Raw genomic sequence first — 23083 nt, forward strand, 5'->3', positions numbered from 1 at the left:
TCCCTCTAAGGTTTATTATTCCATCTGCTACTTTCTGGGGCAGAAATTTATGCCTAAACACTCATACAGTAAAATCCACATTCAGGCAAGAATCAGTAGACTGCCTATGTGGAGCCTCACAAGAAAGATACCGTATGAAGAAAGGGCCTGAAAAATGACAAACTAGTCTCTCCCTTTTGCTTTCTGGCCTCAATTCTTCTCCTCAGCTGCCATTCAGAGCTATTCATGAGGATTTACACTTGTTAAAGCCCAAGACTCTCCACGAATAATGACATGAAATGGACATGTGACCATTCCCAGTAATTATAAATTCCAGTTCACTGAGAAGTTTGGCATTGTTAATGCAATGGAGCTTTCTCAAGCCCAATCCAGGTCAGTGGCAACACTGCACCGCCAAGAGCAGTAGCACCAGCTGCAGAGAAATGACAAATGCCATCTCCAGGGTTTCATTTAATTCTTCAAGTAAAACAGTGTTCAAAAAAAAAATACAGCACTGGAAGAACTGAAATATCTACCAACCTGTAGTATCACCAAGAAAACATTTTAGGAAAATGAGACTCATTATTTTGAAAAGCAATTACATGGATAACATACACTACACGAGCACTGAAGCATTTCTCCCAAAGGAGATGCCTCACACGTGAGTTCAAAGAGGATGCGTTCACATGCTAAGAAATTAATCATTTTATGCTCTAGGTACATTACTAGTCCTCAAAGTTTAACTGTCCACGTTTAAAAGTTTCTCAGACTTAACACAGAACCAGTTGCTACCTCCACCTGAGCACAAGGCTTTGGTAGCATTAGATATTGACTTAGGATAGGAAAAGAGAGCAAGCGTTCAGACTTGTAGCTGTTTTAAAGACTATCAAAGAATACACACGTCAAAATTCCTTTTTTAGTGTCTTGTGAACTAATTAAAAGGGAAAATTACTCTGCAAAAACAATACCTTAAGTGACAGGTGTTTGTATCTTCCAAAATCAATAAGACAAACACATGGTCAGACCAACATGCTTCTTGAAGTTCAATAGCCAATGAAGGGACGGGGAATAGACTTCAGAAGCGAGGACAAAGCAGAAGACTAACAAATAGTCTTTGAGGCCACACTACTTAGGACAAGCGCTTTGGTCCTCTCTTTCCACAAATTCAAGCAGTCTCATGACTTGGACGCAATAAGGAAAGACATTTAAAAGAATTGCAGTGAGGAAAAGCAGGATATGGGATAAAGGCTCTAGGGCAAATAAAGAAAATTCTGCAACCATGCCAAGGAACACCCAGGCAGCAATGTCCAACCACGGCCTAGTTCTGGCTCATCAGGTCTTTCACAAAATGAGAAGTGTCTCGAGCAAAATAGCTGCTAACACAAGCTACTTTCAGAAAGTAACAAAATAAGAAATCACTTCTAACTCTAAACTTATCCTAATACCCCCCACATTCAGTGTTTCTTACTTGCTGAACACCAACAGCAAATGCCTTCAAGAACACTTCAGCAAACTCATTGTACTCCTTGGAAACATTACCAGGGCTTCCATACCTAGAATTAGAAGCAAGTACGCAAATTCAAGGGTGTGGCAATATTATTTAGTTTTTTTGGTTTTTTTTTTCAGAAAAAGTAGTGATGGAAGAGAAAATACCTCTCGAAAAGTCTAGCTAAGATATGCAAAGCCCATTTCTTGCATTTCCACCAAGGCAACTCAGGTCTATCATCTTCATCAACTTGAAGGGTTTCCTTTAAGGAAAATAATAATAAAAGAATTATTTACCAACTATGCACGAAGAGTTCAAGTCACACACATTTTGAACAACTATATAGCATATTTTGCTCTCAATCTGTCATTTGCACTTCTGGATTAATAGATGTAAAAAATACAGCATATCCAAAAGTAAATCTTGTGAAGCGCAAGGCATAATTGGTCAAGAAATTCTTGAAACAAGAAGCCAAAACAAGTTGTGCTATGATTTAAAATCAGAACTCCTATATAAGCTACGTATTTTCAAAATTTGTCTAGTTTGTTTAGAAAACACCCTATTTAGCTTACAAATTTATTTTCCTGGCATTTATTGAGGGGAAAAAAAAAAGAATGCAGAAAAAAACCCAAACTTTATTTTCCATTCCAATAAATAGAAAATGTTTAAGCTGAAAGACAAATAGTCAAAAAGCTACTTACAGCTGGTACATCCCTATCGACAACAGTCTTCAAGATTTCTATCCATTCAGTCAGGTTTTGCTGATTTATTAACTCCAAAGGTAATGTGTACTTATTTAAAAGAAAAGCAAAGTAATTTTACTATAAATCAACTTCAAAATAATGTTACTTTCAGTCTGAATTTTAGCTTTTTCAAATTTTTTCTATACTTAGCTACCACAAAAGATTAGCAAATAGCATGGAAAATCAGGCTAAAGACCTAATCACAACCTAATCTCTATTCTCAAAGGTGTTAGAGGTCTTCAGTCCAATTCATTCTGCTTGTGCAATGCCAAGCTACTGCTACTTAAAATGATGTTACACTAATTTCTGAAGCAATTAACAGCAAATTAATTGTTTCTGTCCAAATTGCTGCATTTACAATGGCAATTCTATGCAGGCTGAACTCCACAATCTGTCACTCAAAACCTGATTTTCTAACTGGATTTCTAGCAAACCTTAGAGGATGGCATGCGTCAGTTTTATCTAACGCCAGCCAGGAACAGCACTGTACAAAAGTACAAGTACAGCACAATCAAGCATACGAAACCCTGTGATCCACACCTAAAGAGTAGCGGAAATTATTCAGATATAATCTAATATTGTTAATATTCCTGTCATTTATTACTTTAGGGAAGAGCGTAAGACTTTAAATTAGATCACTGATCAAATATATGCAAAGTGTATTCATTACCTGGACAAGGGCATAAAATATTTTGAAGATCTGTTTCTGGATGAGGACAGATTGATCAGATGGATCATTCAAGAGCTGAATGAAACTATCCTTCAAAACTGGTAGAAAATGTTGCATTGCAGCTATCAAAGGACTCCGCTCCTCTGGTTTCTTATACCTTTAGATGAGAACAAACTAGTTTTGTAACTCTTTCGGGTAGCTTTCTAATTTTACAAGTCTACCTTTCCCCGGTGTAGACACAAGTAGATTATCTTACAGTTCATAACATATGATTTTTAAAAAACCTAACCATTTCTTGCTACAGAATTTCAAATGACGCTATAGCCAGACAACATTACAGTTAAAAGGCAAGTTAGAAAACCGCTGAATGTCAATTACTCCACTACATATCTATATTAGTTTTCTGCTGGTGATGCACTCCTGCCAACTTGCTCACTTTGAATACTACATCGTTGCCAGCCACACCATTACTATAGTGAAAAGCAACCACTGCACTACAAAATGTGCAAGCAAAAGGTACGCTTTTATTGACAAAAACGGCAGGTGCTGGGCTAGGCAGTAAAATGCTAAGAAGGCATTCAGAGTTCACAATTTACCAAAGTATTTCCAGAAGCTAGATTACTTCACTGAGATTGAAGAAAGTGAATAGTGAGATCTCCTAGGTTACCATTGGTGCCTCTCACATGTTACCAATTAATTTGCCCAAATGTAACAATGTGATTAGGACATAGGCTTCAAGGCTACATGGTGGACTCTCATGAGGCTTTGATTGCAAGTCCCCTTGACATAGTGCCTTGGAGCTTCCCAAGCTGGTGACAGCCCACCAGTTCGCCTATGATGAAAATAAGGCTCCATTTTCTTTCTCAAAACATTTCAAAATTCCTGAAAGGAAACAAAGCTGCATTTTGAAGTCTTCCCCACAACTTTTAACTTACAAAGAAGGTGGCCCTTATGGACTAAAAAGCTGTTACAGCAGAATAGGATCTCACTCATACTGGTGATGATGGCAACAAGTACAAAGTAAAACATCACTTCAAATCTGGACAGCTTTATTTTTTGATTAAGCAACTAACACTATAATATTCTTAAACTCTTGTGAGGGATTTTTGCGTTGGGGGATTGGGTTTTGCATTGTTTTGGTTTTAAAAATACATTTTTGGAAGACTTTTCACTAATATTAAATATCAGTGCTCAATGAGTCTACTCAATCTGCTGCCAGATGGCATGTTCTGTAAAAACTACTACAGAACACTAAGCACCAAAGTTCCGTTCAATAATATAGTTTCCTTGCACTTTCTGAACTAGAAACCAAATTTACACACAAATATATTAAGAAATATTAAAATATACATGAATATATTAAGGAAAAAACCTTACTCGTAGTTTTTCACAAGTTGATAAAGACAGAGTAGAATTCCAAGCCAACAAGCACTGTTGTCAGACTGAAGGTAAAATCCAATTTTCTCCACAACTGCAGTCCAGCGACTAGGATAATCATGCTTGATAATATGGTGAATGCAAGTAGTAAGCTGTACTCTGAAATCAAAGGCATAATAATTAACTAAGTTACTAACATTATTTTAGTAATATTATCATGGTGTCGAAACAGCCAATATTGCCCAAACTTGGACTTACTTCAAGTTTTGTTTAGAAGGTTTAAGTTCTGCACTTTCTGCTTAATATTCTCCATTTTGGGAACTTCAAATTTCTACAGGCTGCCCAAGCTGACAACTGTTTTTCCATCTATAGTAATTCTATGCTTAGGATGACAACAAGGCTTAGCATACAGGTGATCTTAATTGTGTAAAAAAAAAAACCAATAAACCAAGAGTCAGAAATCACAGCCAGTTCATACACAGATTCAAACTCCCTACCTGATCAGCTCAGGAGAGTGAATGATGGCTTCTACAATATTTTCACGAATACAGTGTCTATCTTCTTCTGGGATGGAGTAAGGTGGAATCTCTCCTGGTGCAGTTTCACGATCTGGCCAATATTGGGTTATCATATTTTTCAAGTAGATAACCCCTGTGAGACAAAAGTGGCAAATCAGCCAATTCAAAGCACAAAACTGACTGAAATTACCATTTCATTTAGCATTTCTGAGTAGCGAAATCAAAATACAAAAACCATGCAAATCATTAACCTAGTCATTTACTGGGTTAATACTCTATTATCCACTTATTGTGGTGTCTGTATTTTTATTTCTGTAAAGAATGTGTTGTTCTATAAAAATACTAAATGTATTGCTTCTACCTGCTACAGAAAAAACAGTTAAGGAACATTTTAGCAACATACTTAGGAAAAGCATTTCATAATTATTTTCAGTATTTCCACTAAAACCAAACTAAACAATATTACCATTTATCCAAACTGTCCCTTGCAAGGAAAAAAAAAAATCCAATTGAGTTTGTGATACAGGAGCAAATGCTAAAGAGAAACATGGCTTCTTCACATCAAGGTTTCTAGTCACAACACTTTGTAGCAACCAGGGTGGTGGCACAAATGCCTGCATTTACCATTTGACAAACAAATCCAAACTGCTTATGTGGCAGAATATAGACTACAGCACTTGGGAAGAAAACGCAATAGGAAATCTCAAATTACGAAGTAATAACAACATTACGATTAATCTATGTACAAATCCATAAAGCAACTTCTCTTCCCAAATTTCATATGCACCTACTGAAGATTCAGAAGCTAAAGGGTTTTCAAAAGGATCTGCGAAGCTAAGAAACACTCAGCAGATGCACGCTGTTACAAGACTGAAGTGACGCAGACTTCCCTCTGGCATGATAAATCCCACTGAGGACATGAATTGCCATGCAAAACACGCACTGTTTGTAAGCTGTGTTGTACAAGTTATCTGTCTACAGACTGCTTTGGTTTCTAATTGGCTTACATTTAGGATGCATTTTCAGAGGCCGTTTTCAAACCTTGCCTTTTTTTGCACATTATGCATGTTAGACAGTAACTCTGAGTCATCATCTGAATGGTAACCCCAAGCAATAAGATAAAAATGCATGTTAGACTTAAGCTACAACTTGATGCTACAAGATGCAAATAAGCGATCAAGATCACACTTCCTGAACTCTCAGAAAAACCACCGAAGTACTGTATCAGAAACCTCAACCAAATAGTCATAGCAGCTTTAAGGTGATATTCAGAGTTGCTAATATTCAATATCTGATTTTACTGATGGCTTATGTGCAAACCAGCAGCATTCCAAAAGACATAATTTGTTTTCTTCCACTTTAAATGCATATAAACATTAGCAGTAGCAGTTAAAGGTTAACTTAGATCCTTGAACTACTCTGCTTCCCCAAAGACAGTTATTCACTAGAAATAGAGGGAAGCAATCACTGCAGAGGCAGACACCTTTTCTTTCTGTCTTCCCTACTCAGTGTATGGTGCCAGACATAGTTCATGAAAACTGTAATTCAAGCAACTCCCAACTTCTGAGTATTTGAGATTAAAATCTTTAGAATTAACAGCATGTGGATTTGTACTTGGCTATATGCACCATTAAAGCAGATACAATGAAAAAAAGATTTGAAAACTTGCCTGCCTGTCTCACTGGTAAATCCAGTTGCTCGGACATAGTGATCTGAAGCAAAGTTGAAACAAAGTTCACTGACTTATGAGCCTGAAGAGAGAAAAAAAAGAATAGTATTTAGTCATAGTTTAAGTTTTAGAACATTCCCATTAGGTTTTACCATAACTTTATGATGATGTAATGCAATCAATAGAATACCAGCAATTCAGCCAGTTTCACAGTAGTCAGCTCATTATCCAAAGCATTCCAAACTTTCGTGTTTCTTGTATTTTGAAGACAGCACTGGGGAGGGAAAAAACCACCTTCTAAGGTAGTAGAGTTGAAGAACTTAAACAGGCTTCAGGAATCAGCCTTTTACAGTCAAACTTTAATTCAGAACAAGTACTCTAAATAGCCAGAAAACCCCAAGTGCAGCAAGTTTACAGTGACCCTTAACAAGGTATGAATTCATTATGTAATAATCTAAGAAACAGATGGCAGCTATGTTCTAAAACTAAGCCCAGCCTTAAGCAAGCCTGTCCAACTCATAGTTCTTCCTTCTGAAAAAACACCTTCAGGTGACCACTTATGCATTACTGTGGTGGCTGTCGGGAACGATGCAACAGTAAACTGGCTGCCTGGACACAAAAAGGGAGCAACGTTCACAGAGTAACAACTTCCTAAGGACTTGCAAGAGTTCACTTACAAAGGAAACCAAACCTGTTTTTTCTTACATTGTGAAGTGTCATTGATACACTAAATGTTATACTGTATTTTCAATAAGAGGAAACTAACCTTATTAAAGCACCCTTCACTCACCTTTCCTAAGCATCACAAACTCAAGACATTAAATTAATTTTGCTGGGAAAAGTACACTGTAATCCTTAAAAGCTAAGTCTACTTTTTGTAACTGGAAGACAAGACAATTTTCCTCATGGTCAAGAGTTGTATGTAAGAAAAAAAAATCCACAAGGATGGCCAAGGTCTGGGACAGCCTGTCCACAGAGACCGAGGACCACATCCTTTGAGATGTTCAGAACTCAACTGCACAAGTCCTGATCCACCTCACCAAACTTTGAAACAGGTTTGCTGCAAGTGGCCAGACTGGATGATATGAATTTCTGCTTTCTCTCTGCAGCGCCTCCATCAAAGACAACTGCATCAATGTACATAAATTAATCTGTTAAACTCTCAGGAAAACCCCTCCTACCTACTTGTTACTCAGTTTATTACTCCCTGCATAAACCAAATAAATTACTACTTTGAAAACCATAGAAATTACACTATCCACCTACCAAAACCAAACACCTATCTCAGCTACTGCAAATTAACATAATAAAGAGAAACAATCACAAATTATCTTTCCTCTCTCCTGTTATTTAAGAATGAATGAACTTGACTTAATAATCTCCCTAAAACGTTAAAGTGTTGTATGCATTCATCCTGTGCACTGAAAATCTACAGGCTACAGAAAATCCACAGAAGCAACACTAGCATTTGGTCCAACCGAAATGTTTATTTGTAAGGGTGCATTTTGATGCACTGGGAGTAATTGACACCACAATATCAGCACCCTCCAACACCCCCAAAGTCCTGAAAAAGCAAATACACTTTCAGATTTAAAAAGTTTTCAACTGTCAAGTAATGGTTGAATAAATACACTGAAAATAAAATCTACTTGTTGGTATCAATTTCTACTACAGCTCCAGGTCCATAAAGTTCCTTCTTTTCTTAAGTAACCTTAATAGACACTTCTCCTGCAACACATACCATGCAACACCAAATCTAAATTCACGGCACTATTCAATTCTATGCCTAACGTTAATGTCAGTGGAATTACTCCTGTACTTAAATGTGTTATTTCAAACTTGCTGAAGAAAGCTTTCAGTTTCAACAACCTTTAGCTCACCTACAAATAAGGTCACATTACAGTCTGCATAAAATGGACTTAAAAGAGCAAACTGATGTCTTTCCACAATGACCATGATAAACTACAACAGCTACCTTTTTGACAGTAAAAATTTGCAATGTATTTCCTGTGTGCAAACTGAAACACACATAATCCTAGAATTTTAAAAATTAAGGATTACTTTCCCTTTTTAATACAAAATGACAACGATCTTTTTAAGGAAATTAGCTCTAACAGGGACCTTTCAATAAAAACATGGAAGTTGCTTACAAATTATCAATGAACTAATGAGAATGGAATACAAAAGCGTTGCGGCTTAAAATAAAAGTGTGACAAAAAAGTAGACAGTGTACAGAACTGTCACACATTTAAATATAATGAAATACCAAAGTAAAATCTTCTCATAATTAAAAAAAACAGGACTGAGTCTATGACGGTAGCAGAAGCTCCCTAGGAATGTCAATTATATTAGTGTGTAGGAATAACGTATTCTTACTGGATTCTCTGAACCATACCAAATTTGAAAGGATAGGACCAAAACATCTATATATTTATTTTGTTTTTTAAAAAAATCCTACAAGTACCATCTCAAGCATCAGACACCAACCAACCACAAGGCTGAGCCACTTAATCACCTTCAGTGGTTCAAAGCAGCATCAGACTAGAAAAAAATGTGCTTTTAATGCAAGGTAGCATACGTAAAATAACGTATACTTTCCAAACAATGTTTCCCCTTAAACTATTCAGCTCATGACTAAATTTACAAAGAGTCACATTAACACTTCCATGCATTCTATATGAAATATAAAAGACTTCAAGATCTTTACAACAACCCCCTTCCCACACCACTGAAAGGAAGGTGTTTCCAAAGAAAGTGAAATGTGGGAAGGACTAAGGACAGCGATGTGAAGGCATGTGCATACCGAATGGTCAGATAAAAACCCAGGCACTGCAATAACCTGTCACTTGTTCCCCTGTTCTACTTAACTTTCAAGAAGAAAACCCAATGTTTTGTTGGCATGCAGAAAAAAAACAAACCTAAACTTAAAATAAGACGCCACATAGGTGCTGATTTTGTACCTACAGCATTAAAACAACACTGAACACATGACTCTCCCAGTTATTTTAATCTTCAGTTTTTCTACTCTCCAAAGATGGTTGCCCCTCAGGACCATCATGTTTCTCTTCAGCAAGAGCACGGCTAAAAAAAGCAATCAAAAAAAAGTACACCTATTTTATACATATTCTATACAAATACTGGCTTTTGGTGTTACTGCCTGCAATTAACCAGAACATCTGGCTATACAAAAGGTGAACTGCACACGAAGATTCATTAAAGGTCTACCAGGGAACTATCTGAACATGGAAGACCCTGTTGGCCCATGCCTGCCAGTCTCCAGAAGAGTCAGATGCACTGATGTCACTTCAGGGAAAGCCACAGGCAAGTAATGTTATTCTACAGACGTCCCATGACTCTAGCATGAGTGAATTAAAATCAGGATTTCACAGTGGTTGCCACCACATATCCTAAACTTCACAGAGAACAGAGACAATTTCTATGCCTCCATCAACTTTCGACATCAGTAAAACTTCAACTGTGACGAAAACTTTTTTGGGTTTTGGTTTGGTTTTTTTTGTTTGTTTTAATTATTGTAGTTTTCCAGATTTAATATTTGTTTTACAAGCGTACTTGTAAACAAGGAGCAAGAGAATAAAAGACTAAGTCTGTTGCCCAATATGTAACTCAACCTTTCAGAAAATCAAAACTACAACTCCTCAAGTCCTTCCCCCTTACAAATCCTCCAACATGCCATGTCACTGGTATGACCCTGTTGTCTAAGAGCCAAAGAATTCAGGGACTTTTCCCAAGATCAATCTTTGCTATGCAGACTCACTAGCTAAGGAATTTATTCTATCACATCACAAATGCTGCACTCATGTCTGTTAATAGCAATCACTGTCCCAGAACACAACATCTTCTGGCATATCTCACTGCAGTTTTTCCCTAGCAGAGTTCGTTTGTTCACCATGTGCTAAAACACACTTTTGAGAAAGGTGTCATGCCAGCTCCATAATCTGTATTATGAATGAAGTCTGCAATGAACATAAAAGATACCAGTTCATGGCATACAGACTACCAACAGTTAATTGAGATACAGAAAAGCACTTTTTCCCCAGTAATGACACTTGCTGAAGTCAGTTACATTCATCTTTAATACTAGAATTATTTAGACCTCATACAAAACCTGCTTGCCAGTAAATTATAAAAACCAAGAAGCTTCATATCAGGTAAAAAGACCCTTGTGCATTCTTAGATGCTAAGAATTAAACATACCATAACAGACACTACAAGTACCTCATTTACTGTTATGAAAAAAATCAAAACAGCAGGATAGTATTATTTGCTGCTGAACTAGAATCTAATAACCAGGTTATTTACACACTTATTCAAAGTAGCACACATTTAAATAAAAGTTACAATTTACCTTTTAAAGGAACTGAAAAAAAAATAGCAATCCAATGCATCTTCTGCATTCCAATTCTGAAATCAATCTACATGCAACTTTTGATCTGGACCCTAACAGAACTAGGTGAGCATAGCTACTACACTGAGATGAAACAGTTTGGTTTTTTATAGAACAGTAAAACTAGGAAGTATAAGGCCACGCTGAATCAGCAAACTGCCCTATAGCACTCTTTCAGATCTTTTTTTAAGAACTCAGCAGTTGTGGAAGTCACTCTGACCTCAGTTTTTTGCAAGCTAGTTCTGCCACCTCTCCTGCAACTACAAACTTATACGTACAGCCAGTTTAAGATCCATAAAAAAATACAAACATGCTTATCAGATCTTGCAAACATCCTTGATGCTCATTTCATCAGAATACTGTCTGCAAGCTCTGAAGCCTATTCTTCTGTTCGCAGAGAAAAAAGGAATGTGCTCTTAGCAAAGGCCAGCTAAGCAGACACAGTAACTATTTGCTAAGTCATGAGAAAGTGCCCAGCCATCCTGTCGGCTAGGATTTTACCCTGTAGGCTAGGATTTTACCCTGTACTTGATGTACATACATCAAAAATCTAACTTCTTTCTTCCTCATGAAGACAAAGCTCCCTCAGTTCCTTACTGCCACCAAGGGGATTTTTGGTATTGGACCAGTCCTGACACACACACTTCCAAGACCATCTCTCACCAAAGCACCTCTTATCTATCACACACTAAAATATATGGATGAAAGATAAGGGAGGTGAAAACGATCAAGTACTTTGGGTAAAAAAGTCATACTCAGAACTTAAAAAAAGAACCCTTGATCCAATAATCAGAGCCAGGAGACCCATGCTCTGTTCTTGTTCTTACACTACTACATAAGCTGTGAATGAAAACTGCGTTAGAAAAGGTTTTAAAAAAAAAATAGATAGTGGTAACATTATAAATACCCACTCCAAAGTACCCAAAACATAGCACCTCAGCATTTGGAAACTCCTGGGTGGAAGCTACTGTGTAATAAGCAGCTTGCTTCTGCCCTTAAGACAACCCTTCACTCCAAAGCTCTCAGTAGTTAGAGTCCAACCATTTATTTAATCACTCCATCATTCTGACATTTGTACCTATTAAGCAGGCAATGAAAGACACCAAAGCCCTCCTGCATTCTGTTAAACTGATGGTATGTACTGTGTCTAGTCAACAAGCTAATGCACTTTTCCTTCCCCGTCTCTTATATTACAGCATAAAAAGCTTAAACATAACTTCTAGAAGGCCCTTTTCAGCAGAGCAACAGGATAACATTTTCCTAAACAAACTGTGAAGTTGTCAAGCTGTGACTTAAAAAAAAGTTACCGGGGATTGCTTTTTTTAAAAAAAAAATTCTCCGACAGAAAAAACTGGTTGTTAGTCTAAAATAATTTCTTAATAAATCATATTCACTGGGGTTAATCTCAGATACTTACAAGACACACGTAACAGTTAATTTATAAGTTCCCTGGAATTACAACGAAGAAACCTGCAAGGAAACTATTATCTAGCAACTGTTCCTTTATAAATATGTTGATATGAAAAGACAAAACTACACTGTGTATTATTTTCGGAGTGTCACTCCATAGCTGTGTGGTTAAAATATCAATTTTCATCACCATTTCTGGGCAACACTTTATACACACTGTACAAAGACTGTTTCAAAAGGCACAGCGTCTTCTTGAAGTGTCTGGTTCTAAGTTCTTGTAAAACAGCTTTCCCCTCTAAGAGAGCGACAGAGACTGGCAAACACCCCAGAGTACATGACCAGCTGCAAATTACATGAGAGGTTGTCACAAGAGCTAGCAGTGTCACTCCCTGTATCTTATTTTCGAAGTGAGGAAAGTAAAGCCAAAGAGACTGGAACACCTGCATTTTTTGAACTCCTGAAGTTCTCACAGCATTAGATGTGCAGGCAATATAACCTGATAAAACTTCATCAAATAAAAAATAAAGGACAGAACAATTAACAAATTAGCAAAAGTCAAAGGAAAAATAATAAAGCCTGAACAAATCAAGAATCGTATACCCCAGTTCCCTTCTTCAGTCACTGGAAGCTTTGTTGACTGATACAGTGTGATGAAGACAGACCTCTATCTAACACCTCCATTAATTAGGAATATCAATTACTGATTGAAGTACGTTCCTCTCTGATGGGAAGTTGACCACTCTACCGAAAATGTTCCATCAGCTCCACAGAGGCACTTCAGAAAAACTAAAGGGACACTAAAAGGTCAATCAAGGACAACTATTAATTTATAAAAACACTTGTGTAAGAATAGTGCTCACTACTGCATGATTTCATCTTCACAGAGAAGAGATTCACATACATTATTAACCAGTAACATAACTGTCTTAACAGTTAACAAAGTTAGGCCAGTATCCTGCAAGCAAATGCATAGCTTTGAGTTTAATAAACCTATGCAAAACCAAGACCACACATGCGACTGAAACTACACATATGTAAGAGGGCTTGTAGATTCAGGGTTTAATAAATATTTTTATCACAAAAGTTCCACAAAAGATCAGTGAAGCTGCGTTTCCAACAACATAGAATTCTTATGCAGTGGTTCCATAACAGCTGATTTTTTAAAGGGGTGCAAATATTCTGATTTTATACAAATTTAATATTTGTGTAATACATGTTAGACCTTGATGTTTTGACTCAAAAGTGTGAACACAAGCCAGTTGCAGTGAGCACGATCCTTCAGGCAACACAGTTACCATTTGCTGAAGACCTTGACTGGCAGAGAATATAATTTCCTGCACGTTCAGCAACTCAATACCTGCAGAAAATAGCTAAAATAGATTTCAAGCAAGTTATTACATATAAATATTGACATGCATAGAACACAAAAAACTGCATTTCAGAGCCAACTTAAGATTTCATATCCATTAATGCCCTTATAGGCAATTACATTATCTCCACTTCTGGTTTAAATAAGAAAACACTACAATACTCTTCACCAAGCTACATGGCAAAGACAGCCAACTACTTCATACAAACCTCTATTAAATATGTAGCTTTACACCTATCTATCTCTAATGTACCATTATTCGCCATTCACTTGTTAAATGACATGCAGGAATGCAGCTCAATTATGCTTCTTTATAATACGAGGGGCTATAACTTTAGGTTTTGTAAGTTTCTCTACTACCAGGAGAACAGTTGGCTCACCTTTATCTCAGCTCTGTCGAACATCTGTTGCATATAATATGTTTTGTCAGGTCTAAAGTGCTAAAGAGCCACTAAGAGAAACGTTTTTGGAAAAGGCCAACTAAAGGCACCACAAGAGCTGCCACATGGGCTCATCATTTGCGTTCTCCATCGAGTTATCACCTCTTCTCCGAGCCAAACACTTAAACACCCTTTTTTCCCTCAAAATGCCTGAAAGTCTCTCATCAATAAGGGAAAATCTGCACCTACCAGGTGGAATTAAGAGGAACAAAAATATAACCTTTATCCAAAATTGAAACCTGTGAAAGTAGGAGCTGCTTTTTTTGTTCTATCCCAATATAACGCACAAATATAGCTTAAGCAGATGACATATCTGGGTGGGAAAGCCTGTCTTCCCTGTCTTTCGGGAACGTGTCCATACTACGAAAGCACACCTACCTCGACAGCACTAACTCCGATACCAAAGGATTTGTACGAACCCTAGATACCACCCAACTATGAACTCAGCCGCTTTTACACTAGGAGCCTGCAATACTTATAAAGCGACGGGGGTCTCACTGCCTCCTACATTCAAAGACTGCCTTTGGTCAGAAGCAGGTCCAGCCGCTGAGCCACGTCCCTCTAGAGATTACTCTGAGCAATAAGCCAATGGAGGTAATTTCCCACCGACGGGAAAGGCAACGGGGGCCTCCTTTCTGCCGCTCGGCTCCCCCTCGAGCCCCGCCCGGCCCCGCTGCCATGTGCTGGGGACAATGCGAGGCGGGAAGGGGCCGAGGGCGAGGGGAGACGCGGGCTGAGGGAGCGAGGGTTCCTCGCTCCCTCAGCCCGCGTCTCCCCTCGCCCTCGGCCCCTTCCCGCCGCGTTCCCTCCGACCCCGCCGCCCCCTCCTGTCCCGCCGCGGCCCAGGCCCCGCCGGCGCCCTCACCTCATTGAGCTGCCTCTCGGCGGCTTCCCGCAAGGCCGGGTCCATGGTACCCCGCAGGGCCTCGATAATGGTATTGGGGTCCATGGCGGCGGCGGGAAGAGCAGGAGGCGGAGGGCCGCGCCGCGCCGTGCGCACATGGACCCGCCGCCTCACAGCGGCCGCCGGCGCGAAAGGAAGGGAAAGCGCCAAAGGCCCGGATGGAGCTGGCCCCGCCGCCGCCCGCCAGCACGGCCGCTTCCTGTCCGCGCGGGGCACAATGGGAAATGTAGTCCAGCGGCCCACTCGCGCGAAAGGGAGGGAAGGCACTAAAGGCCCGGATGGAGCTGTTCCGCCGCTAGGGAGGGTCGCCACTTCCTGTCTCCGCGAGGCATCACGGGAAATGTAGTCCCGCGGCCGCGGGGTGGGCGTGTTAAGGGGCTACCGCCCCCGCGAGCTGAGAGGAGGGGAAGGGAAAGCCTGGAGGAGGTCGATCTCTTGGCTCTCGTTCCGTGTGTGGGCTCGGGGCTCGGCACGCCGCCACAGTGCCCGCTTGTGTTCGGGGCAGCCCGGGAAGAGCGGCTGTGGCCTCTCCCTGAGCCAGGTCCATGGTACCCAGCAGCGTGAGGAGCACAGAATCATAGAATCGATTGGTTGGAAAAGAGCTTTGGGATTATCGAGTCCAACCGTACCTGCCCGCTGCTGAACCATCCCTGAGCGCCTCATCCTCCCATCTGTGAAAACCCCCCAGCGACGGGGACTCAACCACCCCCCTGGGCAGCTGTCTCAGTGCCTGAGAACCATTGTGGTGAAGGCATTTTTCCTGATATCCAATCTAAATCTCCCCTGGCCCGAGTTGAGTCCATTTCCTCTTGTCCTATCACTTCTTACCTGGGAGAAGAGGCCAGCACCCACCTCGCTACAACCTCTTTTCGGGTAGTTGTAGGGGGTGAAAATGTTTCCCATCAGCCTCCTTTTCTCGAGGCTAAACAACCCCAGCTGCGCCTCTAATGATAAGAGTAAGTAGAATCTGTCATTTTATGGGAAGACGTTTCTTTTGCCATGCATACTTCCCATTTTCAGAGTGAATTGTGTGTCTAGTGAGGAAGGAGGAATGCATGGAGAGATGGGTTTCCTGCAAAGGCACTTGCTTTGTAATGGGCACAGGGTGCAAACAGTTACTAAGCGTTTGGGAAAATCCAGTGTTTTGTTCTGCTAGTTTCAGAAAAAAAAAGAAAGAAGGAAAAAAAAAAGTTCCAAAGATGTGTCAGAAATTAGTCAGAAAAATCAAACAGAGCTGCCATTTCTGGAGGGGCTGACTCAATCACAAAATCAGAATTGGGCCACTGAGGTCAGGCCTCTTGCATTCACTTCTGCAGGCTTAATCCTACAAGAATATCGTATCAGTTACACGAGTAGTCACGATTGAAAAAGCAATGCTATTTATAACCGAAGTGTATAGTGATTTGTAAAAGTTAATGAGTAGTACACAAAGTCATTCACTGTCATCCTTTCATTTGGGAGTTGACATATGATGACGTGCTTGAAATTTTGAAGGTTATTTTTGTGAAAGGAGTTTATTGAACAGTCAGATAATGTGATCAAGAAAAAACATTCCATAAACAGCCCATCCTTGAGCAACTCTGAAAGAAAGGCACATTAACAGAGAAACTGCATATCATATGGAAAAGCAGAAATCACAGAATCATCATAGAATGGTTTGGGTTGAAAGGGACCTTAAAGATCATCCAGTTCCAACCCTCCTGCCATGGGCAGGGACACCTCCCACTAGATCAAGCTGTCAAAGGACCCATCCAACCTGGTCTTGAACACCTCCAGGGATGGGGCAGCCACAACTTCCCTGGGCAACCTGGGCCCGTGCCTCACCACTCTCACAGTGAAGAAATTCCTCCTTATGTCCAGTCTAAATCTGCCTCTTTCCAGTTTATACCCATTGCCTCTCATCCTATCACTACAAGCCTTTCTAAAAAAGTCCCTCCCCAGCTTTCTTATAGCCCCCTTCAAGTACTGGAAGGTTGCTATAAGGTCTCCTTGGAGCCTTCTCTTCTCCAGGCTGAACAACCCCAACTCTCTCAGCCTGTCCTTGTACGGAAGGTGCTCCAGCCCCCGATCATCCTTGTAGCCTTCCACTGGACCCATTCCAACAGCTCCATATCCTTCTTATGTTAAGGATTCCAGAACTGGACACAATATTCCAGATGAGGTCTCACAAGGGAGGAACAGAGAGACAGCATCACCTCCCTCAACCTGCTGGCCATGCAAATATATACAGAAAGTAACAGTGATACAATTTAGAAAATTGATAAAGGACACTGTCTTTACTAGTTAAGCTACACAGTTTCAGCAAATACCATGTTAGAACTTGATTCCCTTTACCACCCTATTGTGCTAGTGGTCTTCCAGATGTTTCCCATACATGGAGTTAGTGTGGGCCACAGGCCATTACCAATACATAACCTGGATGGAGCCAGCTTGGTCTTGAACACCATTCTCTCTTGGTTGGCCACCATCCCTGAGAATGGCCTAAAGCAGGCTAACTAGCACCATCCCAGCTGGCAGAGTCTGCACTGGTCAGGTTTATCTGTAGTGTCTTTTCATGTATGAAACAGCTTAACAGATTTGCTTTTGGATATAAATTTTCCATATGAGTAACTTTTCCATGATTGTTGCTGGACTAAAACCCACATTTTTCACTTTCTCTTATTACGGATTTTTTGATCTTTTTTTTTCCCCACATAATGCTAAAAAATGTGATTTCCAGTTACATACATGTTTTTGTTTAATTTTTTTTTTTTTAATTGCAAGTATGAAAATGAGTGCCTCGTTTATAAAACTAAGCAGTGAAGCAGCAACGTCTGGCTTTCTAAGTTAGCCCAGGAGACACACGGACCCAGAAGACTTGAGTGGCAATGTAGCTTCTATTCTGGACATGGTGTTATAGGATGTTCTTCTGTTCGTTGCCTGGATCTACAGTCACACTCCAATTTTAGATGTATCCCAAACTATAGAAAAAGGTAAAATACTGTAGATTCAATACCATTGAAAAATACTAGCACAAAGCCTTTTCTATGTGTTTGTGTCACAGCACAGATAACAAAATCAAATCTCAGTGCTCTTTGTATCAAAGCAGCAAAGCAATAATGCCTCTAACCAGAGAAAAGGTAGATGCTAAGCTGATCCAACAACTTATGAAACAGAATACGTCTTCTCTAGAAAGAAAAATAAGTACTTCAAAGGGCTCATGATGTATTTGTTATACATAATGCTCTTTGTCAGATATACAGATATGAAATGCTGCAAATAAAGTGCAACAGGATGTGAACCATTGTCAGCAGAGGTGCTGTGTCTAGAGAAGTTTGTTGCCGGAACTGTTGCCATTTGTATACAAAAGTGAGGAGGACAAAAACAGTTATGCAGAAGAATGTGTAAGCAACTGTCCAGAGCCTGAGTACTCTGAAAAAAACCCCATTGTATGTCAGGGAATGTTTGCATTCACAAGGATGTTTGCATTCACATCTTTGCTTCCTCAGAAGCAGTGACAATAGCAAACCTCCCAGCAAGATTAATTGCATAAATGATTCACAGAAAATAATAACTGCAAGATTCAGTCAAGGTGGACATTTCATGTAGATCAGACATCAGCTTTGAGAAGAAACATCCATGAAATTAAAAAAGAATTTATCATGAATCTGAATTGTCCATGGATTATATTTGCCACAGGCAGGTTAGCGTTAAAGAGGGAGATAAAATAGTAAAGATCAAAGGAAACAGACGTATTAGCAGTTTGAGTAGAGCAAGCTAACAGATGACAACTGACTTCAAAGTACAAGGGACTGGTGAGCTGTGGCACCTTGAACATGGAAATTTTGTCGGTATTAAATAAATATGCCTGCTTTTGTCAGATACTTTATTTGAACAAAAGAGGATCAGTCTAACCAGCGCGGCACAGCAATTGGTGAGCTTTTTGGCCAAAACCGTTGAGCAAACAAAGGAGGTGAAAAATATCCTACCAGAGCATAAATAAATATATTGCAAGATGCAACAGATGAGTTGATATAAGATTTTTTTTTAAGTATAATTTCAAATCATGCGAGTTAACACTGATGAGAAATGTGTCCCACAGCCAGACAATTCTTGGTCTCAGAACAGAAAAAAAATGTGTACATGCTGCAGAGGTCAGCTGCCTGATAATGTTCTTTCATGTTCTGCACGAATGCTTGTAGACAACCTCAGGCTGCGGTGAGAGAACTGAGCTTCTCAAATTATCTCATAAAAGGCAGATGTGGCATCATGCAGGCCTCAATCATGGGATACAAATCAGTCGCAATTCCTCCTGAAGATAAACATACTCTCTTAGACTGTCTTGGGTTTAGCAGCCATGTATATTTTCCCTGGAAAGTTGGAACAATAACAAAGATGATATTTGTCAGCTTTAATAAAGTAATATACTCCCTTTGAGATGGCCGCAGAGCACTGCTTAGCATGTATGTCTTTCTGGGGTACCATCCTCTTTACAGTAAATGAAAAGCTAGAATCCCAAAATTGTGTATAAAGAGAGCACAGCTATTAAAGATCTTTCTTGAGCCTCATGAAGTTTGAGTGCATCCACCAGATCTTATTAAAAAATTTTGCAGAAATTTTTATACAATCTACGTGTTCCAAAAAGGCAGTAGGTAATAAGAGCTGCTATTGACTGTTCTATGCCAGAACAGATCTGACAGCAGCCAAATCGACTCTAGCGTATTCCCACATCAACAGCATTCAAAATATCAACCCAGGATTTGGGAAAAAATACTTGCATGTGAACGGGTCCTACAAATCCAAAGAGAGATTGGACATTGAGAGAGTCGATCAATCACCAGGACCTAAAGCTATTCTGGAGCTACTTCTGCTAAATCAAGGATGGCAATAGGAAAGAAAAGCTATGCAGAGAAATGTTGTGCCGATATGCAAGCTTTGCAAATAACTATATTAGTCTTAAAAGAAAAAGCTCAAACAGGATTCAGATATGAAGCTAGAAAATGAAACTGATGGTAGTCGACTTGATGTAAAATAGTCAGACAAAGATGATCGTTTAAGGAGTTTGCTAGTTTGGCTGGGAAAATGGTGTAGAATTAATAAAGTTCTTTGCTTTAAAATATAATAGTAGGCTACAACCTGAGCCCACATTGAGGGGACTGAGAACTGGCTAAATTACACTTCTTGGTAAAAGGTGAAAAATGAATAGAAATTATTTAACGGACCAGTTTCTGTTGGATTTCTACCGATACCACCATCTGACTCTTTGCTATTTGATAATTTAAGCAGCTTCTAAATAAATAAAAAATCACTGCAGGTCACATGTGAGGATGATTTAGGATTAGCATGGGATTCAATGGGAACAGGACAAGCTGGTCACCTGAACAACAAACAGAAGTGCAGCCAAATGTGAAGTTACACATTTTAGAACAGAAAATGCAGGCAAGTTTTTGTAGCCTGAAAGGATTGCCAGGTTCACCATGGGCATGCAGCTGATGAGCTCCCAGCAGGGCATTGTAGTGAAAGAATGGTACAATCTTTGAACTGAAAGCAGAGGTCTGAAAAGTGGGAAGTGATTTGTCCCTTCCTCAGGTGCTGGAAAGACAGATGCTACATTGCTACAGAATAGGTCTTGCATTTATGGTTTTAAAGTATTTACAAACTGGGATGTATAAAATAGCCACAAAAATCACTTGAGCTGAAGAGAATAAAGAAACTTATTTGAAATGTCCATGTTAGGTTTAAGACAAAAGTTGTGAGGAGTCTTGATTACTGTGTTTCACTACTATAATGATGAGATAAAGCAGTGATTTAGTGGGTAGAGTAAGGGACATTCCTTACAGAGTCCCTGCTCTGAGGCTGGCTCTAGCCAGGAGAGCAGGATGCCATAGTGTGCCCATCCTCTGGTTGCACAGCTGCCTTTAGTCCCTCTAGTCATCTTGGAGTTGGCTTCATCCCAAAGATAAACTTTGCTGAAATTTTGTTCAGGATGGACGCAAAGAATCCACTAAGCTCCTTTCTGTAGCCATGAGCTCAGTAAGCGCTCAACCCCACCAAAAAAAACCACAAGCCATCCCAACCCCCTACAGACAGATGGCAAGGCTTGTGCAGGTGCTAAACCCCAAACAGGTTTCCCAGAGAACAGAGGTTGAAAACAAGATTCAGTCATTAGCTGATGGAAGTGTATGCAGGAGGAACAGCAGGAGCAGAAATGCTGAGATGAAGCAGCAAAGAAACAGTCAGTGTAATAGAGCCAGTGATATTAACGTCCTGAGTAAACACCAAGGTGACAGAGCTTTTATAGAGCTTTCAGACCAATGGCTTCTTAAAAAACAATAAGAAAAAATCTTGAGCACTGTGAAGAAAAAATACTCTGAAGTGTGATACTTCAGAGTTTAGAAAAACTGGATTTGTAAATTTTTGTTTTCTTAAACATCTCTTCAATGATACAGGACTCTCTCCTCAATTCTTAGTGTGAACAGTTAACTCTGGGCAGCAAGCTGGGAAAAAAGTGTCTGCTCAAGAAGAAAATACTGGGTACAAAACAGCTCTGTAGTGAAGAAAGATGTAATAGGATCAAATATCTAACAGATTAAACTAGAGAATCATAGCAAGAAATTCCCAGTGGCAGTCAGTACTCTGTCTCTCAATGTATTCTCACTGAGATCAGATGCTGTTCTGGAAGATATATTTTAGTGAAAACACAAGCTGTACTTCAGTCAAACCGAGAAGATTAGGGCTTTAGTTAAAAATAAGTGCGTAAACCTAAATTGCTAGAATTACTCAGGATGTTGGATGAGATGATGTGACCATAAACTGCACAATGGATTGGTTTTTGCTGGTTGCTTTTAAGCTGGATACATCTGCTCCTGGAGGCTTGGTTTCCACAATGTGCAAGTCCTGCTATCTCAGCCCAGAACCTGCTTCAAGCTCTGTGCAACGGGCGACGGAGCAAAAGTGTCTGTAGCTCCAGGGTTCAAGTTAGTCATGTTTACAATAATTTTATTCTTTACAATCTTATCCTGTTTCCATTTAAATTGATTAAGTAACTATGAGTACAGTAGAACAGGACTAGGATTTTATTATATTAAAAATTCACTCAATAAATTCTCAGCACTTAGGAAAAGCTTTTCATTTGCAAGGAACTACATACAGGCATTAAGAACTGTAGTAATCTAGTAACACTGCAGTTTTTTAACTGGTTACAGTCTTTGCAATTCTAGGCAGTTCCCTCCATAGCACATGTGTGCTCAGAAAGAGTGCAAGCGTTGCTCCTCGGCGGCAGGCGGAATTTTCTGTGAAGCATTTCTAGAGTGCTTGCAGCCAGGGCTGGCCAAGGCCATGGTGGGGAGCCTCTCTTGTGCTAAGGGCTACCCACACCCTTGGCCATCAGTTCCCAATGCTACTGTGAGGTGACAGCACAAGCCAGCACGTTTGGAAGCTCCGTTCCCTTAAGGCACCTTAAATTGCCAGTAGGTATTGAGACTATGCAGTTTTCCACAGATGGAGAGCAGCATAGATACCTTCAGTGGCAGTGGGGAGGTACGTGAGAGAGCAGAAAGGAGGAGGAGTGTGGAGGCAGCAAAAGGAGAAAAGAGAGGGAAAGAATATCAGAGATGGAGAAGAAGGAACTGATACAGGAGAAGAAGGTATAAGAAAAGAGGTAGAAGTAAAAGGGATGAAATTGTTCAAGAAGTCTTTTATGACTATTATGCAATATGGGCAACATCAAATGGCTGTGGTAAAACTCATCCAAGGATGAGAAATCAGTAAATACGATTGACCTCTAGTGACAACCACAGCCTTAATTGCACATTTTGGATTTATTATATATTTATTATAAAAAAGATTATTTTTTTTTTTGCCAGCATGGTGTAATAGTCTTTTTTCTTACTTTTCTAGCTTTTCAGGCCTATCTTTCCCTCTGTCCTTTTAAGATTAAAATTTAGGCCAGGCAATTATGTGAATTCTCTACTCCCTTCCTCATTTGATTTGTAAACGTTTTTTCTTTTAGAAAAGTAAAGTAAATGGAGAGTACACTTACCAGATGTCTGCACAATACAGGGTAAGCAGGTAGGGAGGAGGCTTTTTTTCAGGAAAAATATATACCCAGTTCTGTTCCTTTATGAGATATATA

General features: G+C 39.6%; 1 protein-coding gene across 2 annotated transcripts in view; it reads right to left on the reverse strand.

The window, feature by feature from the left end:
* Window positions 1–15137, reverse strand: part of IPO7 (importin 7) — a 31508-nt gene extending 16371 nt beyond the window's left edge. Inside the window, exons 1-9 of one of the 2 annotated variants that reach the window (XM_054067853.1) lie at window positions 14932–15137; window positions 13553–13627; window positions 6443–6524; window positions 4753–4906; window positions 4256–4414; window positions 2879–3035; window positions 2167–2256; window positions 1633–1727; window positions 1448–1532 (exon numbers count right to left, since the gene is read on the reverse strand). In XM_054067853.1, coding sequence (XP_053923828.1) covers window positions 1448–1532; window positions 1633–1727; window positions 2167–2256; window positions 2879–3035; window positions 4256–4414; window positions 4753–4906; window positions 6443–6524; window positions 13553–13627; window positions 14932–15015 — 981 coding nt within the window. In that variant the 5' untranslated portion in view covers window positions 15016–15137. The remainder of the gene's footprint in view (window positions 1–1447; window positions 1533–1632; window positions 1728–2166; window positions 2257–2878; window positions 3036–4255; window positions 4415–4752; window positions 4907–6442; window positions 6525–13552; window positions 13628–14931) is intronic. The other variant, XM_054067855.1, reaches the window with a different exon arrangement.
* Window positions 15138–23083: the final 7946 nt, after the last annotated feature.

Source organism: Cuculus canorus, chromosome 5, assembly GCF_017976375.1.
Source record: "Cuculus canorus isolate bCucCan1 chromosome 5, bCucCan1.pri, whole genome shotgun sequence".
In the NCBI taxonomy this organism is placed as follows: Eukaryota; Metazoa; Chordata; class Aves; order Cuculiformes; family Cuculidae; genus Cuculus; species Cuculus canorus.